Source organism: Balaenoptera musculus, chromosome 20 (genome assembly GCF_009873245.2).
Source record: "Balaenoptera musculus isolate JJ_BM4_2016_0621 chromosome 20, mBalMus1.pri.v3, whole genome shotgun sequence".
Taxonomy (NCBI): Eukaryota; Metazoa; Chordata; class Mammalia; order Artiodactyla; family Balaenopteridae; genus Balaenoptera; species Balaenoptera musculus.
The window spans coordinates 43,809,508-43,830,937 of NC_045804.1; the positions used below are offsets into that span (position 1 = coordinate 43,809,508).

The window sequence follows — 21,430 nt, forward strand, 5'->3', positions numbered from 1 at the left end:
GCTGGGGTGGAAGTCATAGTGGAGAAGGGGCCTCCCCATCACCATGGGCAACACTCTGTCTTCTCTAGCATCTTTTGACGACCGCTTGGAGGATGATGATTTTGATCTCATTGAGGAGAATTTGGGTGTCAAAGTCAAAAGAGGAGTAAGTGCCCTTTTTGTCTCTGTCCTTGGGGGTGAAGGAAGAAGCCCTTGAAATTCAGTGACTCTGGGGGGAGGAGGCACATCCAGAACAGTTTGGGGAATGTCAGCGAGGAGAAAGTGGCTCAGTATCATTGTGCTGTGGAGCCAGTTCTGGGTGCCTGTTAAAGGCTTGTCAAAGTTTCAAGCGTGGGCCTTGGGACGTACTTGATGTGTTCTTTCCCGTCTCCTTTGGCAGTATAGCTGGGGTGGGAAAATAAGAGAGACTGGAGAGCAGGGATCCTTATGCCAGTTCCCTCAGACCCTGACAAGGCAGGTTTTCCACCCCTAGCAAAAATACCGACGTGTCAAAAAAATGTCAGATGATGAGGACGATGACGAAGAGGAATATGGCAAGGAGGAACATGAAAAAGAAGCTATTGCAGAGGAGATCTTTCAGGATGGGGAAGGGGAAGAAGGGCAGGAGGCCGTGGAGGCCCCGATGGCTCCTCCAGAGGAGGAGGAGGAAGATGATGAAGAGTCAGGTATGTGGCATTAGGCAGGGAAGCCAGTTTGGGGCGGGGTGTTGGGATTTCCTACCCTGAAGAATAGAATGGGAGACCATTGTTCAGCTACTGGCCCCCAGCATTTGACACAAAGAAGTTCCTTTTCAGGAGCCTGTCTCCTCTTCTCCTCACCGACCACTCCTACAGTAGGAACTAAAGCCATTCAGTCCTGGCTCATCCCCTGCCTCTGGGCACTAACCCTTCCCTTCCCTCTCCAGACATTGACGACTTCATTGTGGATGACGATGGACAACCACTGAAAAAACCTAAGTGGCGGAAAAAGCTTCCTGGATACACTGATGCGTGAGTGGGGTCTGGTGCGAGGTGGTGATAAGGGCATCTGAGTGGACCCGGGCAGGAAGGAGGAGGTCAGAGGCCTCTGCTAAAAATGGAACAGTCAGCTCTCAGCCATTTTGCTTCCCTGCCTCTAATATCCTTTACCAGGCAGTGATGTCAGACTGCTTCTAGAAGCTCTGATAGCTCTCTCAGCATTCAAGGGCCGTGGTGGGATGAGGGTGGAGGCACACACAGGCAAGGATCCAGCCTCTCTCTTCCACCTGCAGCTCCATGTTCATTTGTTTATTTATTAGTCTTCTAAATATAATTTTGTTAGAAGAAAGCTTTTGCTCTGAGGGAATACTATAATGTCTTAGCAGAAGATGGATCAAGTGAGCGTGATATGAACCCATGTGCCCTGTTGCTGTTTGATCCTTGTCACTGGCACATGCCAAAGATGGGCTTTTTAATCTCAATAAATAATAGTTTCCCCAGAAATGTCCCCCAACTAAGCCTTTCCTCCGCAGTGAATATGCTTTTTTTGTTTACATTTCTCTTAACCTTTTTAGTCCCCTTGGGGTAGGTACAGGATCTCTGCAGGGGCTGCGTTTGTCTCCTCTCACCGGAATCTGGGCCACCTGCCTTTTGCTCTCACCCACAGGGCCCTGCAAGAAGCCCAGGAGATTTTTGGTGTGGACTTTGACTATGACGAATTTGAGAAATATAATGAGTATGATGAAGAACTTGAGGAAGAGTATGAGTATGAGGACGATGAGGCTGAGGGCGAGATCCGAGTGCGCCCCAAGAAGACCACCAAGAAACGTGTGAGCCGCAGGAGCATCTTCGAGATGTATGAGCCCAGTGAGCTAGAAAGTAGCCACCTCACAGATCAGGACAATGAAATCCGAGCTACTGACCTGCCTGAGAGGTTCCAGGTAAGGAAGTACCAGTGTCTGTCCTGCTGAACTGTCATCAACTGCCCTGAGCCTCCTTGGTACAAGAGTTATAGCAGAGAAACAATCTAGCAACAATCTAACAACAATGGTATATAGGGGGACTTCCCTGGCAGTCCACTGGTTAAGACTCCATGCTTCCACTGCAGGGGGCGCGGGTTCAATCCCTCGTTGGGGCAGCGCAGCCAAAAAAAACAAAAAATGGTATACAGGAAGTCGGCTTTGAACCCCATCTGACCAGGCGTACAGGAAGTCTAGCTCAACATAGACTCTCCGGTGGCTTATGGTTCCTGACGTGGCACTCATTCTTGAGCAAATACACGACATGCCTACTTCTTGCCAGACAACACTCTTCTGGGTACTGGAAACGTGTGCCTCTGGAGCACACGTTTTTGTCCAGAAGTAGTGCATGTTTTTGCTACGTGAGATACAAGATAAAGTCAGTCTCATGGTGATGCCTTATCCCCTGCAGCTCCGTTCCATCTCCGTCAAGGGGGCTGAAGATGATGAACTGGAAGAAGAGGCTGACTGGATCTACAGGAATGCCTTTGCCACACCAACCATTTCTCTGCAGGTACCCAAAAAAAGATGCTATATTTTGACATGAACCAGAAGCTACTTCATTAGAATGAGGAGCTGCTTCTCCCCTGCCCCAGACATCTGTGGGCCTAGTATAGAACAGCATGTGTGTGCGGGTATGTGAGGGAGATTTTTCTAGATTTAATCTGAGAAGGTCATCCTGTGACAAGAAGCAGTTTTGTGTGTGGTAAGACAGAGCAAGTAATGGTGTCGTTGCTGTTTCTTTTTTCTTCTGACTGTAGGAAAGCTGTGATTACCTAGACCGAGGGCAGCCAACCAGCAGCTTCAGTCGAAAAGGGCCCAGCACAATTCAGAAGATTAAAGAGGCCCTGGGCTTCATGCGAAATCAGCATTTTGAGGTAGCACCTCAAGCTCTAGTGGCCCACTGGTTAGAACTTCAACTGGGGGTGATGGGAAAGGTGGCTGCCTAAGTCAGGTGGGGAGCCCCCTTCTGTCCACAGCAGTGGTCCCTTGACTCAAGAAGCGTGAGGACCATGGACTCTAGTGATCAAGAGAAGAGTGCTACCCCATATGCAGCATTGTCTTCCCCTGTTGGGGGCGGTGGGGGAGAGCATGTGTCCTGGATGGGCCTGTGAGGGAGGCCAAGCTTCCTACTGTTGAATTTCCTGGAGCTGTTTATTCCTCTAACAAAGGGGGGTCCTTGCAGATCTTTCCTCTCTGGCTGACTGCCACCTCCTTGCCCCTCTAGGTGCCTTTCATTGCTTTCTACCGGAAGGAGTATGTGGAGCCTGAGTTGCATATCAATGACTTGTGGAGGGTGTGGCAGTGGGATGAAAAGGTAATATAGGGATCCATGCCCCTCAAGGGGTTGAGGGCTGGACTGGGTACCACCACTACTGGGACCCAAGTTCTGTACATATCAGGTGGCAGCCCAGACCCTGTCAGGCTTCCCCCAGGGTCTCCTGGTAAGGAACAGCATGGCCTTGGGTGTCCAAGGCTGAATACCATCCCTTACTCCTGCTTTGTCTTGTCCTAGTGGACCCAGCTGAGGATCCGTAAGGAGAACCTAACACGGCTGTTTGAGAAGATGCAGGCTTATCAGTACGAGCAAATCTCTGCTGACCCTGACAAGCCCCTTGCTGATGGCATCCGGGCTCTGGACACCACCGACATGGAGAGGTAGCATATGCAGGGTTTATTCCATTGCAGGGAGCCCTCACACCAAAGGCAGGCCCCCGCCCCTCCACCCCCACCCCAGAATAGCATAACCTTGCAAAATTCTCAGCACGGGACCCGTTCCTTAGAAACCCAACTTATCAACACGTCAGAAGTGATCTTTCTGACAGGGAAATTCCTGTTACTTATCCATCTTGGTATAAAAGGTTAAGAAGATCAGATAGTCATGTTTGCTTATTTATATGTTCCCTGTGTGAAAAGCTACATGGGAAACCAAACTACAACCAGAAAGTAGCTTGGTGAGCCTGGAATCAGAGAGGGGTGTGGGAGGGGAGCAGATGGTTTTAGTGGCCAGCGGCATGAACCTGGGAAAGAAGGACAAGGACTGTCTCAGGGACTCTGAACTGGAGACATGCTGCCACGTCTGCCTCTCCCTTTTTGTTGCCATTTCTAACAACCACCAGCCACCACTTGTTTGACATATTCCTCCTTTAAGATACCTTGATTGCAATTAAGTCATGGTCTGGGGCCATTGCATGTCTTTAATAATTGGAGAATATAGGTACTCATCCTAGTTGGGATCTTGCCTCATGGGAATTGGATCTCTTGTAGCAAAACTGGGGTATACCCTTCCTCCGTGACAATTGAGGTCTTATGTCCCTTCCCTCCAGGCTCAAGGATGTACAATCAATGGATGAACTGAAAGATGTCTACAATCATTTCCTGCTTTATTATGGTCGTGACATCCCCAAGATGCAGAATGCCGCCAAGGCCAGCCGCAAGAAGCTAAAGCGTGTAAGGGAAGAGGGAGATGAGGAAGGTGAGTGTTGGAAAAGAAAACCTAGAGGCTTGGTGGCCATGGCCTTTCCAAGGATCCCCTTGGCCGATTACACTTCGGGACTTCTCTACATGTGTCAGATCCTTGGGAGTGATTGGAAACCAGAGGACTAACTCATGTTTTCTTCCCAGGTGATGGGGAAGAGGCAGAAGATGAGGAGCAGAGAGGGCCAGAGCTCAAGCAGGCTTCCCGCCGAGATATGTACACTATCTGCCAGAGCGCTGGGCTAGGTAAAAACTAGCTGTAGACGTTCCCCAATAGTCACTGGTAGGTAGGAAGAGGACCTAAAGGACATCTGAGTGAGTCACCAATCCACTTCTAACACTTGCTCCCATGAACCACACCCACGCCACAAGAATGGTCCAGCCTCTCCCATAATTCCTGAAGGAGTGGGAAACACACGATCAGAGAGAGGGAGTTCATCTTATCTTTGGGAAGTTCTTTTACTAAACGGTAACTTCCACCTTAGTTCTGACTCCAGTAGTCACATAGAAAATTTCTATTTTTTCTGCTTTGTGACAGCCTGTTAGGTATTTAAAGTCAGCGTTTTCACTGTTCACTGTAAGACATCCTGCTCCTGCTCATTCGTGATCCCTTTAAAGTCTAATGCCCAGAATTGCTGCTCTAGACTGAAAGCCAAGAGGTTACTGGGCCCAGCTGTTGGCTCACCTTTCACCCTTCTGGTTTGCTTTAGATGGCTTAGCCAAAAAGTTTGGACTTACTCCTGAGCAATTTGGGGAAAACCTCCGGGACAGTTACCAGAGGCACGAGACAGAGCAGTTTCCTGCAGAGCCCTTGGAGCTGGCCAAGGATTATGTTTGCAGGTAGGCATTGCAGTACGTGGCTGGCAGGAGGAGGGACCTGAGGGCAAAGATGTCCTCATCCTGCAGCTCCTCCATTTTCCCTACAGCCAGTTCCCTACACCAGAAGCTGTGCTGGAAGGTGCCCGCTACATGGTAGCCCTGCAGATTGCCCGAGAGCCCCTTGTCCGGCAGGTGCTGAGGCAAACTTTCCAGGAGAGAGCCAAGCTCAATATAACCCCCACCAAGAAAGGTAGAAAGGTAAGCCAGTTGAGGGGCTTTGATCTAGCATGTGGTCCAGCTCTGTTTGATTGAACTGAGTTTCTTGCCTTCTCGCTTAGCTGAGCTGTCTGCCTGAGAGCAGAGAGTCGGTCTTTTTTCCCAGGGTCAAGCCCAGTCTGTCTGTTGACTGATGATTCCCTCTTGTGTACAGGATGTGGATGAAGCCCACTACTCTTACTCCTTCAAGTACTTAAAGAACAAGCCTGTTAAGGAACTGAGAGACGACCAGTTCCTCAAGATATGCCTGGCTGAAGATGAAGGGCTGCTCACCATTGACATCAGCATAGATATGAAGGGGGTGGAAGGGTAAGCAAAGCTCTGGGCTGGGGGCTCTTTGGGGAAGGCTTGGTCAGTAGTCTGTTGGAAGGAGGGGTCCCTCAGGAATGTGAACCACACTTTCAGAACTGAGCAAGCCACCGTCCCTGGCTTAGTCACTCCCAGTGTTCAAGGGCATTTGGGCATCACCTTTTCTCTGTCCCTGACACCACAGTGTTGTCTCTCCTCAGCTATGGCAATGACCAGACGTATTTTGAAGAAATCAAACAATTTTACTACCGAGATGAGTTCAGCCACCAGGTGCAGGAGTGGAATCGGCAGCGCACCATGGCCATCGAGCGAGCTTTGCAGCAGTTCCTGTACGTGCAGATGGCCAAAGAGCTCAAGAACAAGCTGCTGGCCGAAGCCAAAGAATATGTCATAAAGGTGAGGACAGGAACTCGTGATCTTTAGTCATACGATTTCCCCAAGCTAGAGCTGAGAGTGAAGGCACGCCTTAATAGCTGTCCTGTAGCTAATGGGGAAACACTGGGGGCAGGCGTAGCATAACCTGAGAGGGAGTGCAAACAAGGTCATGGGTCACTCCAAGACCTCCCCACTTGAAGAGCCTCTTCCCTCCCTCCCCCACCGCATACACATATTCTTTGTTTATACGACTGGCCTCTGTGTACTCTCCTATTTCTAAAAGCAAAGTACGCCTTCAGGTTGTAAGCGTGCCGAGGGCTAGGAGTGTGCATGCATATAAATATGACCTTTGCAAATGTGTGCCTGCATCTGTTTCCTTAACATACTTGGCGAGCCTGCTGGCCATAGTGACTGGTGTGCCTCCTCCCCAGGCCTGTAGTCGGAAGCTCTACAACTGGTTGAGGGTGGCACCCTACCGGCCGGATCAACAGGTAGAGGAAGATGACGACTTTATGGATGAGAACCAAGGGAAGGGCATCCGAGTCCTAGGCATTGCTTTCTCCTCTGCCAGGTAACTTCGTGTCTGGCATCACCCCTTATCTGTCTCCCTAGTCTTGTTCTTCTCTTACTCATGTCCTCGTATTGCTGATTATCACACGGTTCTTTTTTTGTTGGGCTGGCAGAGATCACCCTGTGTTCTGCTCCTTGGTCAACGGTGAAGGAGAAGTGACAGACTTCCTCCGGCTGCCTCATTTTACCAAACGGCGAACTGCATGGAGAGAGGAAGAACGGGAGAAGAAGGCAAGTGACTAGGACAGGTTACCAAGTGTACATCTTGAGCACATCTTACAATTCAGTGGGGATAAGAGTTTATGGTCTAAGCAACATCCCGTGCAAGACCCTGATTATCTCTGACCTGGTCCCTGACGTCTTAAGTCCTGGGATAAGTCTCACTTCCGTAGGCAGTAGATGGCACTCAAGTTCTAGTGCAGAATTTCCTTCTGGCTTGAAGCCAGTTCCTAGGCCTTATGTGCTTCTGGAACTGCCATAACTTCTTTTGTTTTTACCAGCATCTGGGTCAGCTTGTTCCAGGAGCTGAAAGCCACTGTGGCATTAAGCCAATCTTTTCCCTGCTTTAGCATTTGTGTTTCTACCAGGGAAAGAGAAATTTGAATTCATCTCGTGTATATGCTTTTGATTTTTTTTAGCATAAAGGTATCTTTCAATTTTATTGACAGAACTCCATTCTAAAAAATTACTTTCAACAAACAGCTCTTTAAAAAAAGAAAGAAAAATCTTAAAGTAGAGATTAGAATAGTCTTGACTGCCAGGCAGTGGTTTATGTTAAAAAAGACCTAAGTATGTTTAGTTAACCACAACTCAAGTATAAGCCAGAAGTGTAATAATCTTAGGAAATATTAACAGAAGTATAATATTCAAACCAGAGGTCCTAGTCCCCTCATTTTGTCTTCCAGTTTGACAACGTGTGATGCATCATTGTTCTGTGGTCTTGTAAGGTCTCAAGCTACTTAGGGAGAGAGAAGTGCTTGAAATCTCCCTATCCTCAAAGTCATTCAGCTCCAATTTTCTTTCACTCCAGGCTCAAGACATTGAAACTCTAAAGAAATTCCTCCTGAACAAAAAGCCTCATGTGGTGACAGTTGCAGGAGAGAACAGGTAGGGGTACCAGGGGATTGGGCCAGGCCTGGCTTAAAGTCACTCATCCTTTATTGTTGAATCTGCTCTGTCCCTGTTACAGAGTAGGCATGCGCCTGTGTAGAGCCTTGATGATATCCCCATCCCCAGGGGATATCCCTGGGGATATTGTACCTCTTTGTCTTCAAAGTTCTCTCCTCCCCCACTCCCAGCCATGAGATTGTTCATCCCTGAGAAACTGTCCAGAAGTATCCCTGACCAGCACCCCTCATTCCTCCAGGGATGCCCAGATGTTGATTGAGGATGTGAAGCGCATTGTGCATGAGCTGGACCAGGGTCAGCAGCTGTCCTCTATTGGGGTGGAGCTGATTGACAATGAGTTGGCCATTCTCTATATGAACAGCAAGAAATCAGAGGTAATGCTGGAGCCCCACCCTTAGGCCCTGCACAGGCAAGAGCTATCAATCCCAGGAAGTTGGGGAAACAAAGATTATGGGGGCACAGGATTGCACCTGTTCACTTACCTATGCAGAGGATCTCCATTGTGCCAGTCATGGTTCAGATTGGGAGCCCCAGAGATTAAATTGGTCCCAGGAAAAATGGTCCCAGAGAAGAGAAATTGACTTAAAAAGCCAGGTGGTTTGGATTTCCTTTTGCTGTTAGAGCTGAGGAGACTTTATGGCCCTGCTGACCCTCGTTTGACTCTAGGCAGAGTTCCGGGATTACCCTCCTGTGCTGAGACAGGCAGTCTCCCTGGCCCGGCGTATCCAGGACCCTCTGATTGAATTTGCCCAGGTTTGCAGCTCTGATGAAGACATCCTGTGCCTCAAGTTTCACCCCTTGCAGGTGAGTAGGATTTGACAGATAGGCCCAGGTGGACAGAGTGGCACAATCACCTTATTCCTGCCTGCTGTGTGTCGACAGGAGCATGTGGTGAAAGAAGAACTGCTCAACGCCTTGTACTGTGAATTTATCAACCGAGTCAATGAGGTTGGAGTTGATGTCAACCGTGCCATTGCCCACCCCTACAGCCAGGCCTTAATTCAGTATGTCTGTGGCCTGGGACCTCGAAAAGGGACCCATCTCCTAAAGGTAGGATTGGGTTGAATCAGAAAAAAAGAAAACTTCTGTTTCATTGAACCTTTACTTTGCCAATATGCTTTGACAGGCAGACCAAGGTCAGAGAGGTAAAGGCACTTTACCTCTTGCCTAGAGTCATCCAGCTAGTGAGAGTCAAGAGTCAGACTTCAGACCAGGTGGCCACAGTCATGGTCTTCACTACTGTACAGTGGTGGCTTCTGGAAAAGATAGCCTGAGCCATGATTTAAAAGAGATGGAGGAAAGCGAGAGTGTACTAGACACAGACCTCAGGATAGTGGGTTTTTTTGTTTTTTTGTTTTTTATATATATATATTGTTTATTTATTTTTGGCTGCATTGGGTCTTTTTTTGCTTCACGCAGGCTTTCTTTAGTTGTGGCGAGCAGGGGCTACTCTTCGTTGTGGTGCGCGGGCTTCTCATTGCGGTGGCTTCTCTTGTTCCAGAGCTCGGGTTCTAGGCACGCAGGCTCAGTAGTTGTGGCACGCGGGCTCTAGAGCGCAGGCTCAGTAGTTGTGGTGCATGGTCTTTGTTGCTCCGCGGCATGTGGGATCTTCCCGAACCAGGGCTCGAACCCGTGTCCCCTGCATTGGCAGGCAGATTCTTAACCACTGTGCCACCAGGGAAGCGCAGGATAGTGAGGTTTTTTTCCCCAGTGGAAAGCAAGGATTTCAATACAGAGGAGGGTATGTAGTGATCTTCAAGAGTATTTGTAATGTTTTTTTTTCTTAATACGGGGTGGCTACTTGACTGTATTATTAACTTTGAAGCAATACATTAGGTATGTATTATCTTTGCTTGGCATAGTGTAGTTCTTTAACATAATTTTTTTAGTAGCAGTTAGTATGGTGTAGTGCTCAGTTAGATATCGGGGTGTGGCGGCAAAATTCCCATCATGGAGGGTTTCCCAGAGACCTGAAAGCAGGCTGGGAGGTGGGGCCTGCCTACTACTCCAGCTTACTCCAGTCCTCTCTTCTAGATCCTGAAACAGAACAACACCAGGCTCGAGAGCCGGACCCAGCTGGTCACCATGTGCCACATGGGTCCCAAAGTCTTCATGAATTGCGCTGGCTTCCTCAAGATCGACACGGCCTCCCTGGGGGACAGGTGATGCCCTCTGCCTGGGTGGGCCAAGAGGAATTCTCTTGGGCTTTGCTTTGGGGATTCAGGGATTAGGGCTGTCAAAGGGCCACAAGCTGTTTAAATTAGGAAATGTTTTAAGGCAAAGGTGAGGAACCTTTATTTAGTCAAGAGCCTCTGACCTATGGAAAAGATCAGTTCAATTATGTGAAGCTTTTTTGTGAGAGAAACATAAAAAGAACCAACTTAGTTTATAAATTAAGGACAGAAAACATAAGACTTGGTTCAGTAAACACAAACTTGTTCTATTGTTAATAGTTTGTTGTGGCTAGATAAGGGTGGGAATAGAAGGGGCAGTGGAGAAGCAGTGTGTGGGTCTGAGGCATAAGGAAGGGGGAGAGAGATTTGGTATGTTTTGAGATGATGTTATTGAGAGAAAGTTCTATTCACTTGGACTTTGGACTTCACTATTGACCTCTTCCTCTCCAGAAGTTATCAACTCAGTCTTTGGAGGATCTTTTCCACGGGCACATAGCTCCTCATTCAGTAATGGAAATCAGTGGGGAAATAGGCTTCAAGTTCTAAAACTTCATTTTCCACCCAGCTTTGCTGTAACACTCCACGAATAACATAGGTCCATGTGAGTGCACGGGCAAGACCAGCCTGGGAAGGCTTTATGGGGGAAAGTAGCTGTCAGCAAATTCTCAAAGGTCTTCTTCCCCCTTCTTGTTTTATCTTATTATAAGACTTATATAAGTTCATGATATAAAATTCAACATATAGAAATATTATGCAGAAAGTGGAAGTCCCCCATAATCCCACCCCCCAGAGATAATTACCATAACAAGTGGATGTATACTACAACTTTTCTAAATTTTATTTTTGCTATGCATTTACTAACTACCCATTTGCTACAAAAATGGGATCATATGGTTCATAGTGTTTTGCAGTGCATTTTTCACGTATCAATATATTGTGGCCATCTTTCCATGTCAGCACACATAGATCTACCTCATTCTTTTTAATGGCTGTATAGTATTCCATTGTATGGAGGTACCCTAATTTATTTAACCAGTTCCCCATTGGTGGACGTCTGGGTTGTTACTAGAAGCTTCTCGTTATATATCCTGCCCCTTTTCTGCCTTTCCTTCAGCACTGACTCATATATTGAAGTCCTTGATGGTTCCCGAGTTCACCCTGAGACCTATGAGTGGGCCAGGAAGATGGCAGTGGATGCTCTGGAATATGATGAATCAGCCGAGGATGCCAACCCTGCAGGGGCCCTTGAAGAGATCTTGGAAAACCCAGAGCGACTCAAGGACCTGGACTTGGATGCCTTTGCAGAAGAACTGGAGAGGCAGGTGGGTGACAGTGTAGAAGGCCTGGCACAGAAACCATCCCAAGTGGCCTAGTTGAGAGGAGACTCAGGCAGCAAGTCCTCAGAGAAGCCCTAATACTGTTAGTGTAGGAGACCTGATCCTTCTCTCTCCCTGTGCTGTACTGGGTTTCTCAAGGATGTTTTCGGTCTGCTTATTAAGGAGCTAAGGACGTCTCAGAGACTGCTATAGTCATTGTTGGGGGCACATTGTGAGGGAGCTGGGAGGGGGTGAGTAGCAGGGTTTCCTTCTAGGCCCTCTTTCCTCCTCTCCAGTGGTGCGGCTTTGCATTTGTCTATTTTACACATTGGGGTTCCGTGAGGCATTTTTATCAGAACAGTGTTCCATGGCTAAGAAAAAGTTTGAAAACCTCCTTTAGTCCTTTAGTAAATGTTGGGGGGAAAGAAGAGAAACCCTGACAGGAGCCAACTGGCTTACTTCTTTCATCGAAACCCCTGATGGCTCAGTTGGGGAGCAGTTGCAAGGCTCTCCTTGACGGGGGCTTCTTCCCCAGGGCTATGGTGACAAACACATCACTCTGTATGACATCCGAGCGGAGCTGAGCTGTCGGTATAAGGACCTCCGGACAGCCTATCGCTCTCCCAACACAGAGGAAATCTTCAATATGTTAACCAAAGAAACACCAGAGACCTTCTACATTGGTAAATTCTGTGTCTGTGTTTTAGTTGGAGGAGGATATGTAGGGGTGAGGGGATGCGTTTACTGTACACATTCAAACCAAGCAAGAGTTTGAACTGTACAGTACAGTTTGTACTATAGGTGGGAAAGACCAGGGAAACTTTTAAGAAGATTATAGAGCCCTGAGCTCGAAGTCAAAGCTGAGTTCAAGGTCAGATTATGCTTTTAACCTGCTGCTGTGGGGTCTTCATGGGGTCAGTCTTATGGCCTCATTTTCCTGTCATCCAATGAGAGGAAGATCTCCCTTTTTGAGGATGTGAAGGAAATCAGTGGAGATGCTCTAGGACAGAAGTTCTGTCACTAAACGGCTGGTGGGAAGAAGTTACCTCTCCAGTTCTCTTAGCCTGCTTCCTGTTCTCTTCTTCCCTTCCCTCTCCTCCTCTCCCCTTCCTCCAGGAAAGCTCATTATCTGCAACGTCACTGGCATCGCCCACAGGCGTCCACAGGGTGAGAGCTATGACCAGGCAATCCGCAACGATGAGACAGGGCTATGGCAGTGCCCCTTCTGTCAACAGGACAATTTCCCTGAACTAAGCGAGGTACATGCTGCAGTGTTACCATGGTAACACTGAATTTCCTTTATTGAATGGTCTCAGTGCCCTAGAAAGGAACCAAGAATGGGGATAGTTTAGATGACACTTTACCAAGTGAATACACAAAGGAGGAAGAGGGCTGGAATGCACATAGGCCTAACATGAAGTCCCTCTGTATGCTAGTCGGAAGTGATCTATGTGGTTTTTTCTGTTCTCGCTCAACCCTTAATCCTTGTTTCCCATTCTCTGAGGATGTAGCTCAACCAGAGTAGAGACAAGAGGATATATGCATTTCTCACATACAGTGTAGGCACGGTGTCCCTATGCTAGTTAGAAGGTATCTGTAAGGCTCCCTTCAATTTTTTCATTCTCCACACACGTCTTAATTTTTCCCACATTCTTCTGGACATCATCTGCTTTTCTCATGGTTAGAACTCATAAAAGCCATCCTGAAAGCTTTTTCTGGATCCTCAAATGTTATTTAGGCAGACTGTAAAATAGACAATTTCTTACTTTACCCAATAAAAGAAGCTGGTGAGATTTGTCCAGGTTATAAAAGAGCCAAGGTGTGCTTGGTTCACTGAAATGAGTTGTTCTGAGGAGACTGACAGAGATATTTCTTATGCCCACTAGGTCAGAACAGAATGGGAGGGAGGGGCTTCAGTTGTAGTTGGAGGGACATATAAATTAGATTAACATAAAAGATTGGTCTGATGGCCAGTGGTGCCAAACATGAGTTATGAGTCAAGGAACTTCGGGAATATTCAAATTCTGTGTTGCTGGGTGGCTAAGTCATTGTGTTCTCATATCATGATGCCAGTGTCAATGGTAAAATGAATTACAGCACTCCTGGCAGCTCTTTTCTGAATGTGTGATCTCCAGAATCTTAATGATCAAGCTCCTCTTCTGATGCCCTCTTTAGGTCTGGAACCACTTTGACAGTGGTTCATGCCCAGGCCAGGCCATCGGTGTCAAAACAAGGCTAGACAATGGTGTCACTGGCTTCATCCCCACCAAATTCCTCAGTGACAAAGTGGTAAAGCGGCCGGAGGAACGAGTGAAGGTAGGTGAATGACTGGGGTAAGGCCCCTGGTGTAGTTTTCAGCTGCCCAAATCAGGCTGGTTTTGGGCTGTCCCCACCAGGAGTTAGGCTCTGTTCCCAGTGGCTCCTGGTGGGGAGCATTTCAGGAGGATTTATAACCAGTTGAGTGAAGTCAGGGCAAGAACCGTCTGTCTGAATGAGGAGCAGCTTTTGTGCACTGCCTTTGTGAAATTTCATCAAATTGCCAGCCCTTTGAGAGACGGCTCTGTCTTCCTGTGTGGGAAGCTGCGGTTTAGTCCAGCGGGCAGGAAGCAGGGCCCAGCATTACATGCTGTGAAGCAGAAAGGCTAAGCTCCCTTTCTGTTCTAGTATGCTCTTGTCAGAGCTGCCATTTATTATGCACACACTAGATACCAGCCCTTGACATTTACATATGTTGACTCAAATCTCACAGCCTGATGGGGAAGGAAATACTACCTTCTTTTTTCAGAGAAATTTGAGTGCCTTCTCCAGGATCAGCTGGTTTGTTAGTGATACAGCTGGTACCAGATCTGCCAAATTCTCTGGTTCTAAGTGTTGTGAACCCCTGAGCTATGGACTTAGGAAGGCTGGGGAAAGACATTCCGAATACAGGCATACCTGATTTTATTGACCTTTGTAGATACTGTTTGTTTATTTGTTTGTTTGTTTTTACAAATTTAAGGTTGGTAGTAACCCTGCATCGAGCAAGTCTATCAGTACCATTTTCCCAACAGCATTTGATCACTTCGTGTCTCTGTGTCACATTTACGTGTGGTAATTCTCACAGTATTTCAAACTTTTTCATTATATTTGTTAGGGTGATCTGTGATCAGTAGTCTTTGATGTTAGTCTTGCAAAAAGATTAGGACTCGCTAAAGGCTCAGGTGATGGTTAACATTTTTAAGCAATAAAGTAATTTTTAACGAAGGTATGTACACATATTTTAAAACATAATAGTGTTGCACCCTTAGTAGACTGTAGTGTAAACATAACTTTTATATGTACCGGGAAACTAAAAAATTCTTGTGACTGACTTTATTGTGATATCTGCTTTATTGCGGTGGTCTGGAACTGAGCCTGGAATATCTCCAAGGTATGCCTGTAAATGAAGCTAGGGAGATTTTCAGAAGGAGAGCCATGCAGATGACTAGGTTTTGTCCCTCTTAGACAGAAGGGCTCAAATCAGGGGTAAAGTACAGAAAATAGCTACTACTTTGCTTTCCCTCCAAAAACGGCAGCCAGACTTGGATCACATCCTAGCAGCAATAATTAGGCAGCTTTATGAGAAAAGGGACTATTACAGTGACAGAAGATGTCCCAGGAGGCTCCAGTTGGTTTTTCTGCCTAGAGTGGGAGGCATCAGTACGGGGCACAGACTGTAGTCTGCAGACGAGACTCAACCCTGAACTCCTACTAATCTGCCACTCAGTAGCTGGCTGGCTTTGGGCAGTCACTCCACCTTTCTGCCTGGACTTTGCTTTTCTCACATGTAAAATAGGGCATCGGGCTAGACCATCTTTGTCCCTTCCAGCTCAAATGTTCTGTGGATCTAGGTGGGAATGACTGTTCACTGCCGCATCATGAAGATTGACATCGAGAAGTTTAGTGCAGACCTGACCTGCCGCACCTCAGACCTCATGGACAGGAACAACGAGTGGAAACTGCCCAAGGACACCTACTATGACTTTGACGCGGAAGCAGCAGACCACAAGCAGGAGGAGGACATGAAACGGAAGCAGCAGCGGACCAGTGAGTGTGCCCATGACCACGCCTGTGCACCCCAAGTCCTGGCAGCTCTCCCTCTGCAGGATGCACTGCTGACTGCTCAGCTTCCCAGTGGCAGTGAGTGCTCAGCTCTGAGGTGCTGAGACCCGGAGGCATCATGAAAGGGAGCCATTGGCAGGGCTGGAAGCTGGGGTCTTCTTGGGTCACATTTTCTTTGCTAATGCACTGTGACTCTTAAAGCTTCATTCTCTCAGCACCCAGGGGCCCAGGTTAACATATCCTTCATATCAGAGAATCCAGGCCCAGAGAGGGTGAAAGAGTCTCAGAATTCAGTAGTGGGTCAGAAATTAAGCCATGGCCTGTCCCATTGCTGTTGGCTCCCAGTCCCATCACCTGATCTATACTTCTTTCCTGCTCTCTTCAGCATATATCAAGCGAGTGATTGCACACCCGTCCTTCCATAATATAAATTTTAAGCAAGCAGAAAAAATGATGGAGACCATGGACCAGGGTGACGTGATCATCCGACCGAGCAGCAAGGGTGAAAATCACCTGACAGTGACCTGGAAGGTCAGTGACGGCATATACCAGCACGTGGATGTGCGGGAAGAGGGCAAGGAAAATGCCTTCAGCCTGGGAGCCACCCTGTGGATCAACAGTGAGGTGAGAGGCAGCCCCTGCCTGCACTAGCATCCCCACTCCTGCTTCCAGAAACAAACCACTTTCACCTTAGTTACTGGTATGCATTGTATTTTAGCTACACAGAGCAACAAAACAGGAGGTTGGTTATGAAATGAGTAATTTGATATCGGTTTTGTATATTTTGCACTTCTTTCCCTGTCCTCCAAATTTTAAAATAGACTAGAGAACCGCTGGAGGAAGAGGAGAAAATACACATGCAAGTGCTTCGTGCACAACACACACACACCAAATTTCTTTGTCCTGTTTTCAGTGGAGAGAAATTTTATGAAGCCCCCTATTGTTCCCAAGCACTAAGGGAGAACTAAAGTAATGAAAAAAAGGATTTTGTGCCTTATAAGCTAATAAATCTGGGCATGACTCAAACAGATGGATAAATTGAGGGGACTTTGCAGCAGAGTGAGGCTGCAGCAGGGCTGGGGAGTTCCTCCCCTCCAGTGGGTTCTCTTCCAGGTGGATTTGATGAAAGGCTGACTCTCAGCTCTGGAGATGACAGTCGGGGCCTTTTTCTTCCCACAGGAATTTGAAGACTTGGATGAGATTGTTGCCCGCTATGTTCAGCCTATGGCATCCTTTGCCCGGGACCTTCTGAACCACAAGTATTATCAGGACTGCAGTGGTGGGGACCGTAAGGTGAGCCCAGGGCCCTGCAAGGGATGACACCTCCCAGTCGCTTACGGATGTATGGTTTCCCTTCAGTGTCGGGGATGCTGAGCTGGTGAAGGAGGTGTGCGTCACGTGTGAGCCAGACACTGTGTACCAAGCACGCTGCTATCCCAACCTCTCCCCCTCATTCTACCCCCAGAAATTAGAGGAGCTGCTCATCAAAACTAAGAAGGAGAAGCCCACCTTCATTCCCTATTTCATCTGTGCCTGCAAGGAACTGCCCGGCAAGTTCCTACTGGGATACCAGCCCCGGGGTAAACCCAGGTGAGCACTGGTGCTGAGAAGGTGCTGCCACTGGGGTCCACAGATAGGTTAGCAGGCCCCCAAACAGTACTCTCTCTGGTTCTGCTTGACTGCCTTTCTCCTCTTATCTGTTTAGAGTGGAGGTGAAGGCTGGAGGTGGGGAAAGAGGGTGATGATTTAGAGGCAAAAGGCAGACTGAATAAGAAAGGTGCTTTAATCAACCCTGGGAAAAGGTGTTCCCTTCACCTCTTCTCCCTCCCAGAGAGTGATAGAAATCACCAGACACTCTCTCCACTGACTGGCAAAGATGGGAGCCAACACACTGGTCACTCCTTCCACTCTCTGCTTCACCCTCACCAGGGCTTTTCAGCACACGGTGGCTCACTGTTGCTGTGGTGAGCCTGCGCTGAACGGGGATAGGTCAGGAGAGCATCTCTTCCAGTCACTAACCTGCTCCGCTCCCTTCTGTGTGTGACTGACAGGCTGGCCTTCCTAGGGATTCCTCTATCTGAGTCCCTCCTTTGTTCACCTGGCATCAGACAAAGTCTGATTTCCTTAGGCCTGCTTTCTTTGTGTCCGTTACCCAGACTGATAGCCATACTAGCCTTCTCTACTCCCGCATCCTCCCTTTGGTCCTTGGCCACGGCCTGTGCCTTTCTGCTCTTAGTCCTGTACTGCTCGCACATGATGCACAGTGTGGGCTCTATTAGGAGGGGCTCAGAGGCCAGAGGACAAGAAGCTCTGGACTCTGGACCCTGCATCATCGTGGGCACTTCTGGAATATTGTGCTTGTTTCTGAGAAGCCTTTTCTGACTCACCAGCATGCTTCCAGAAGGTGGCAGCCAGGACCATGTGGCGGTTGGAAACTATCCCATGAGGAACAATTGAACAAACAGGGGACTTAAACCAGGAGCAGAGGCAACATGATAGCGTCCCGTGGAAAGGGGCACAAACTCCTTGTGGTGCAGAATGAACAACACTTGGGTAGAAGATCTAGGAAGCAGGTTTCAGCTTAATATGAGTCAGCACATTGCCATACTTAGCATTGACTGTTGGCTGTTGACAGCTATCCTTTATTGAGCACAACCTGTTTTAAGTGTTGCGATAAGCGCTTTACGTGTTGTCTCATTTATTCCTCATACCCACGCTATAGGTTTAAGTGCTATTATCCTCATTTTACAAATGAGGCTGAGATTCAGGTTTAGTAACTTGGTACAAAGCTATATAGGTGATGAGTGGCAGAGACAAAACTGGAACAAGGACTGGGTCTGAACCCAGAGCCCAGCCTCTGATCCACTCTCTGCTCTGGCAAAGTGTTAAATAAGGGCAGACCAACCACCGTCAAGAAGCACTTCCAGATTCCGGCTCGTGGGGAGCTGTGCTTTGCTGCCTTGGGAGGCCCCTCCCAACCCCGACACTCTGTGATCTCAGTAACCCTGACCTGCAGCGTGCTGCCAACATACTGCAGCGCAGGACGGTGGCCCAGCCCCCAGCAAGGCTTCTTCTGGCAGCCTGAACATAGCACACCAGGGGCTGCTGACTCCTGGCCTTGCCTGGACTCTGCTGTGCCCTCCTCACCTCACCCAGAGTGCAGCCTCCTTTTACAGGGTCAGGGACTGGCTCTTTTATCTCTCCTTTCCCCCAGCACCCAGTGTGGCTACTTCACATGGTGGAAATCTGCTCTGGCCGCTCTCTTACAGCTGGCCACAAGTGGTATCTGATGCATGTTTCCTCCCAAAATCCCAGGATAGAATACGTAACAGTGACTCCAGAAGGATTCCGGTACCGGGGCCAAATCTTCCCGACTGTGAATGGCCTTTTCAGATGGTTTAAGGATCATTATCAGGATCCTGTACCAGGTGAGTTCTACTCTCTCTGACTTCTGGAGTGTGGTTGAAGGGACACCTAAGTGCTGAGTCAAGATAATCACTAGCCTTCTATAGGAGGGGCTGAGGCCTAGGCTGTCATTATAGTTCTCTTAATTCCTATTCCATCTTCCACTTTGCCTATACAGCTTCCCTTTTTTTTTTTTTTTTTTTTAATTTATGTATTTATTTGGCCACACCGCGTGGCTTGTGGGATGTTAGTTCCCCGACCAGGGATTGAACCCGTGCCCTCAGCAGTGGGAGCACAGAGTTCTAACCACTGGACCGCCAGGGAATACCCCGAGCTTCCCTTCTTTCCACCCACCTCAGTACCTCTCCCAGCCCCCCAGTTGTAAAACCAGAAGTAGGTTTCTGGTGAGACATAATTTGGGCCATTTCTTACAGGCATCACCCCCAGTAGCAGCAGCAGGACCCGGACACCTGCCTCTATCAATGCTACCCCAGCCAACATAAACCTTGCAGGTAAGGAGCTCGTGCCGGGGACTGGGGGTAAGAGGGATGGAGCTAGAAGGACTGTCACCTCTAACATGCCCATCTCCCACCTCTGTGTGCTTACAGATCTGACACGGGCTGTGAACGCCCTGCCCCAGAACATGACCTCACAGGTGTTCAGTGCCATTGCTGCCGTGACAGGCCAAGGCCAGAACCCTAATGCCACCCCAGCGCAGTGGGCCTCCAGCCAGTATGGCTATGGCGGCAGCGGAGGGGGCAGCAGCGCTTACCACGTACGTGGCTTGGGGAGGAAGCTCCCTGCAGAGGGTGGGGAAGGGTGAAAGGGAACGGTCATCCTTTACCAGCCTGTGTCCATAGACTGGCCTCTGCAGTGCCCACCACGAGGGCCTTCATAGGGGCTACCACAGCATTAGGAACTGTCTCCAGCAGATGTTCCTTTTTCTCAGGCCCATTTGAGGGGAAAGGGAATGAGAGAAGTTCTGACCTTTCCACAGAGTCTTTTGGGATCTTTAGAATCCTCAAGCCTCTGACAACCTCAAGTGGTCAAGGGTGTGCCCTGTTGTTGTGCCAGGTCCCATCGTGCTAGCCTGCCTCTGCTGCTCAGAACCACACACTGCTCAGGAGAGGGTCAGCTGGAAGGCTCTGGATGGAGCCCAAATTTTCAGCTTGCCAGAAATTCACAGGAAAACCAAATAAGCACAAAACCCGTCCCGATTCAACTGTTCACCCTTCTCCAGGTGTTCCCGACGCCAGCCCAGCAGCCAGTGGCCACGCCACTAATGACCCCCAGCTACTCCTACACAACCCCGAGCCAGCCCATCACCACACCGCAGTACCACCAGCTACAGGCCAGCACCACCCCTCAGTCTGCCCAGGCCCAGCCCCAGCCCTCCTCCAGCTCCCGGCAACGGCAGCAGCAGCCAAAGTAAGTATACAGATGGTGGCACAGAACAGGTTATTAGGAGAGGGAGGTGCTCTGGATCTTCTGACAGCCATGACCCAGGTGATGTCCCCAGGAGGACTGCTTTCTGGGAGAAGAGGGAAGAACACAGTGTGGCAGCAGGCCGTGGTTGCTGCCCATAGAGGCGAGGTCCATTTCTGCAAGAATGGATACTCACCAGTGATTGCTGGGAAGGCTTTCTTCTAGAGAGTCCCAGTCTCAAAGGCCCTTGTTCTCCCTCCCAGGTCCAACAGCCATGCAGCCATCGACTGGGGGAAGATGGCGGAACAGTGGCTGCAGGAGAAGGAGGCAGAACGGCGGAAACAGAAGCAGCGGCTGACACCTCGGCCCTCCCCCAGCCCTATGATCGAAAGCACCCCCATGTCTATTGCTGGCGATGCCACCCCACTCCTGGACGAGATGGATCGGTAGGGGGCCTGCTTCTAGGACTCTGGTTACCTCTGAGGCTGGGAGAGGCCTGGCTGCCCATTGCCTCACTCCTTGCCCCTCCTTTTCTGTCCATAAAGTGGAGTGAATTGACGTTCTCTTTGGTGGTCAGCCTGGATGGGTGACAGGCTGGATGGCCTTGCGCACTTGAGCTCAGTGTACGCTAGGCAACAATACTCCCACTCCAGGCCCTCACCGACCACCTGTCCTGGGACCAGGCTGGGAAGGGAGTGTGGCAGGGAGGAAGAAGAGGAAAAAGAAAATGAGAGTGGAACAAACAGTTTTGTATTCTACTCCCTACAAGCCATTTTGAGCTTCTGCTCTCACCTGACTCTGGGCTGTGACGGGGCACCAGCTCAGCACGTGAGTCTCCCCCAGCTCTCGTGGGGAGAGGGATGCTATTTATTCAGTTTGGGACAGGAGAGAGGAGGGAAGGTATTTCTGACCCTGATACCAACAGCTTGGGTGGCTATCAAAGCAGGACCACAAGGGACGTAGGGGAGCAGTGCTAACCTGCCCAGCCCCACCCGGCTGCCCCTACCCCCTGCTGCCACGCTTCCTGCCCGTCATTTGAATAAACAGTGTTTCTACAGAGCACTTGGCAAAGCTTCTCTCCAACTCTCCAGCTCTTGAGG

The 21,430-nt window shown here is 49.0% G+C and overlaps 1 protein-coding gene across 4 annotated transcripts in view; it reads left to right on the top strand.

Annotated features, from left to right (window-relative positions):
* Positions 1-21,392, top strand: part of SUPT6H (SPT6 homolog, histone chaperone and transcription elongation factor) — a 31,653-nt gene extending 10,261 nt beyond the window's left edge. For 3 of the 4 annotated variants that reach the window (XM_036835477.1, XM_036835478.1, XM_036835481.1), the window contains 34 exons: positions 69-145; positions 473-665; positions 905-989; positions 1,624-1,897; positions 2,388-2,489; positions 2,737-2,853; positions 3,204-3,293; positions 3,492-3,634; positions 4,303-4,451; positions 4,601-4,699; positions 5,164-5,293; positions 5,380-5,530; positions 5,703-5,857; positions 6,058-6,253; positions 6,664-6,803; positions 6,916-7,033; positions 7,833-7,909; positions 8,169-8,304; positions 8,597-8,734; positions 8,813-8,980; positions 9,965-10,092; positions 11,219-11,426; positions 11,956-12,103; positions 12,537-12,679; positions 13,596-13,736; positions 15,290-15,485; positions 15,886-16,124; positions 16,680-16,793; positions 16,966-17,090; positions 18,816-18,928; positions 19,340-19,417; positions 19,514-19,680; positions 20,146-20,333; positions 20,594-21,392. In XM_036835477.1, coding sequence (XP_036691372.1) covers positions 69-145; positions 473-665; positions 905-989; positions 1,624-1,897; positions 2,388-2,489; positions 2,737-2,853; positions 3,204-3,293; positions 3,492-3,634; positions 4,303-4,451; positions 4,601-4,699; positions 5,164-5,293; positions 5,380-5,530; positions 5,703-5,857; positions 6,058-6,253; positions 6,664-6,803; positions 6,916-7,033; positions 7,833-7,909; positions 8,169-8,304; positions 8,597-8,734; positions 8,813-8,980; positions 9,965-10,092; positions 11,219-11,426; positions 11,956-12,103; positions 12,537-12,679; positions 13,596-13,736; positions 15,290-15,485; positions 15,886-16,124; positions 16,680-16,793; positions 16,966-17,090; positions 18,816-18,928; positions 19,340-19,417; positions 19,514-19,680; positions 20,146-20,333; positions 20,594-20,780 — 4,913 coding nt within the window. In that variant the 3' untranslated portion in view covers positions 20,781-21,392. The remainder of the gene's footprint in view (positions 1-68; positions 146-472; positions 666-904; positions 990-1,623; positions 1,898-2,387; positions 2,490-2,736; positions 2,854-3,203; positions 3,294-3,491; positions 3,635-4,302; positions 4,452-4,600; positions 4,700-5,163; positions 5,294-5,379; positions 5,531-5,702; positions 5,858-6,057; positions 6,254-6,663; positions 6,804-6,915; positions 7,034-7,832; positions 7,910-8,168; positions 8,305-8,596; positions 8,735-8,812; positions 8,981-9,964; positions 10,093-11,218; positions 11,427-11,955; positions 12,104-12,536; positions 12,680-13,595; positions 13,737-15,289; positions 15,486-15,885; positions 16,125-16,679; positions 16,794-16,965; positions 17,091-18,815; positions 18,929-19,339; positions 19,418-19,513; positions 19,681-20,145; positions 20,334-20,593) is intronic. The other variant, XM_036835479.1, reaches the window with a different exon arrangement.
* Positions 21,393-21,430: the final 38 nt, after the last annotated feature.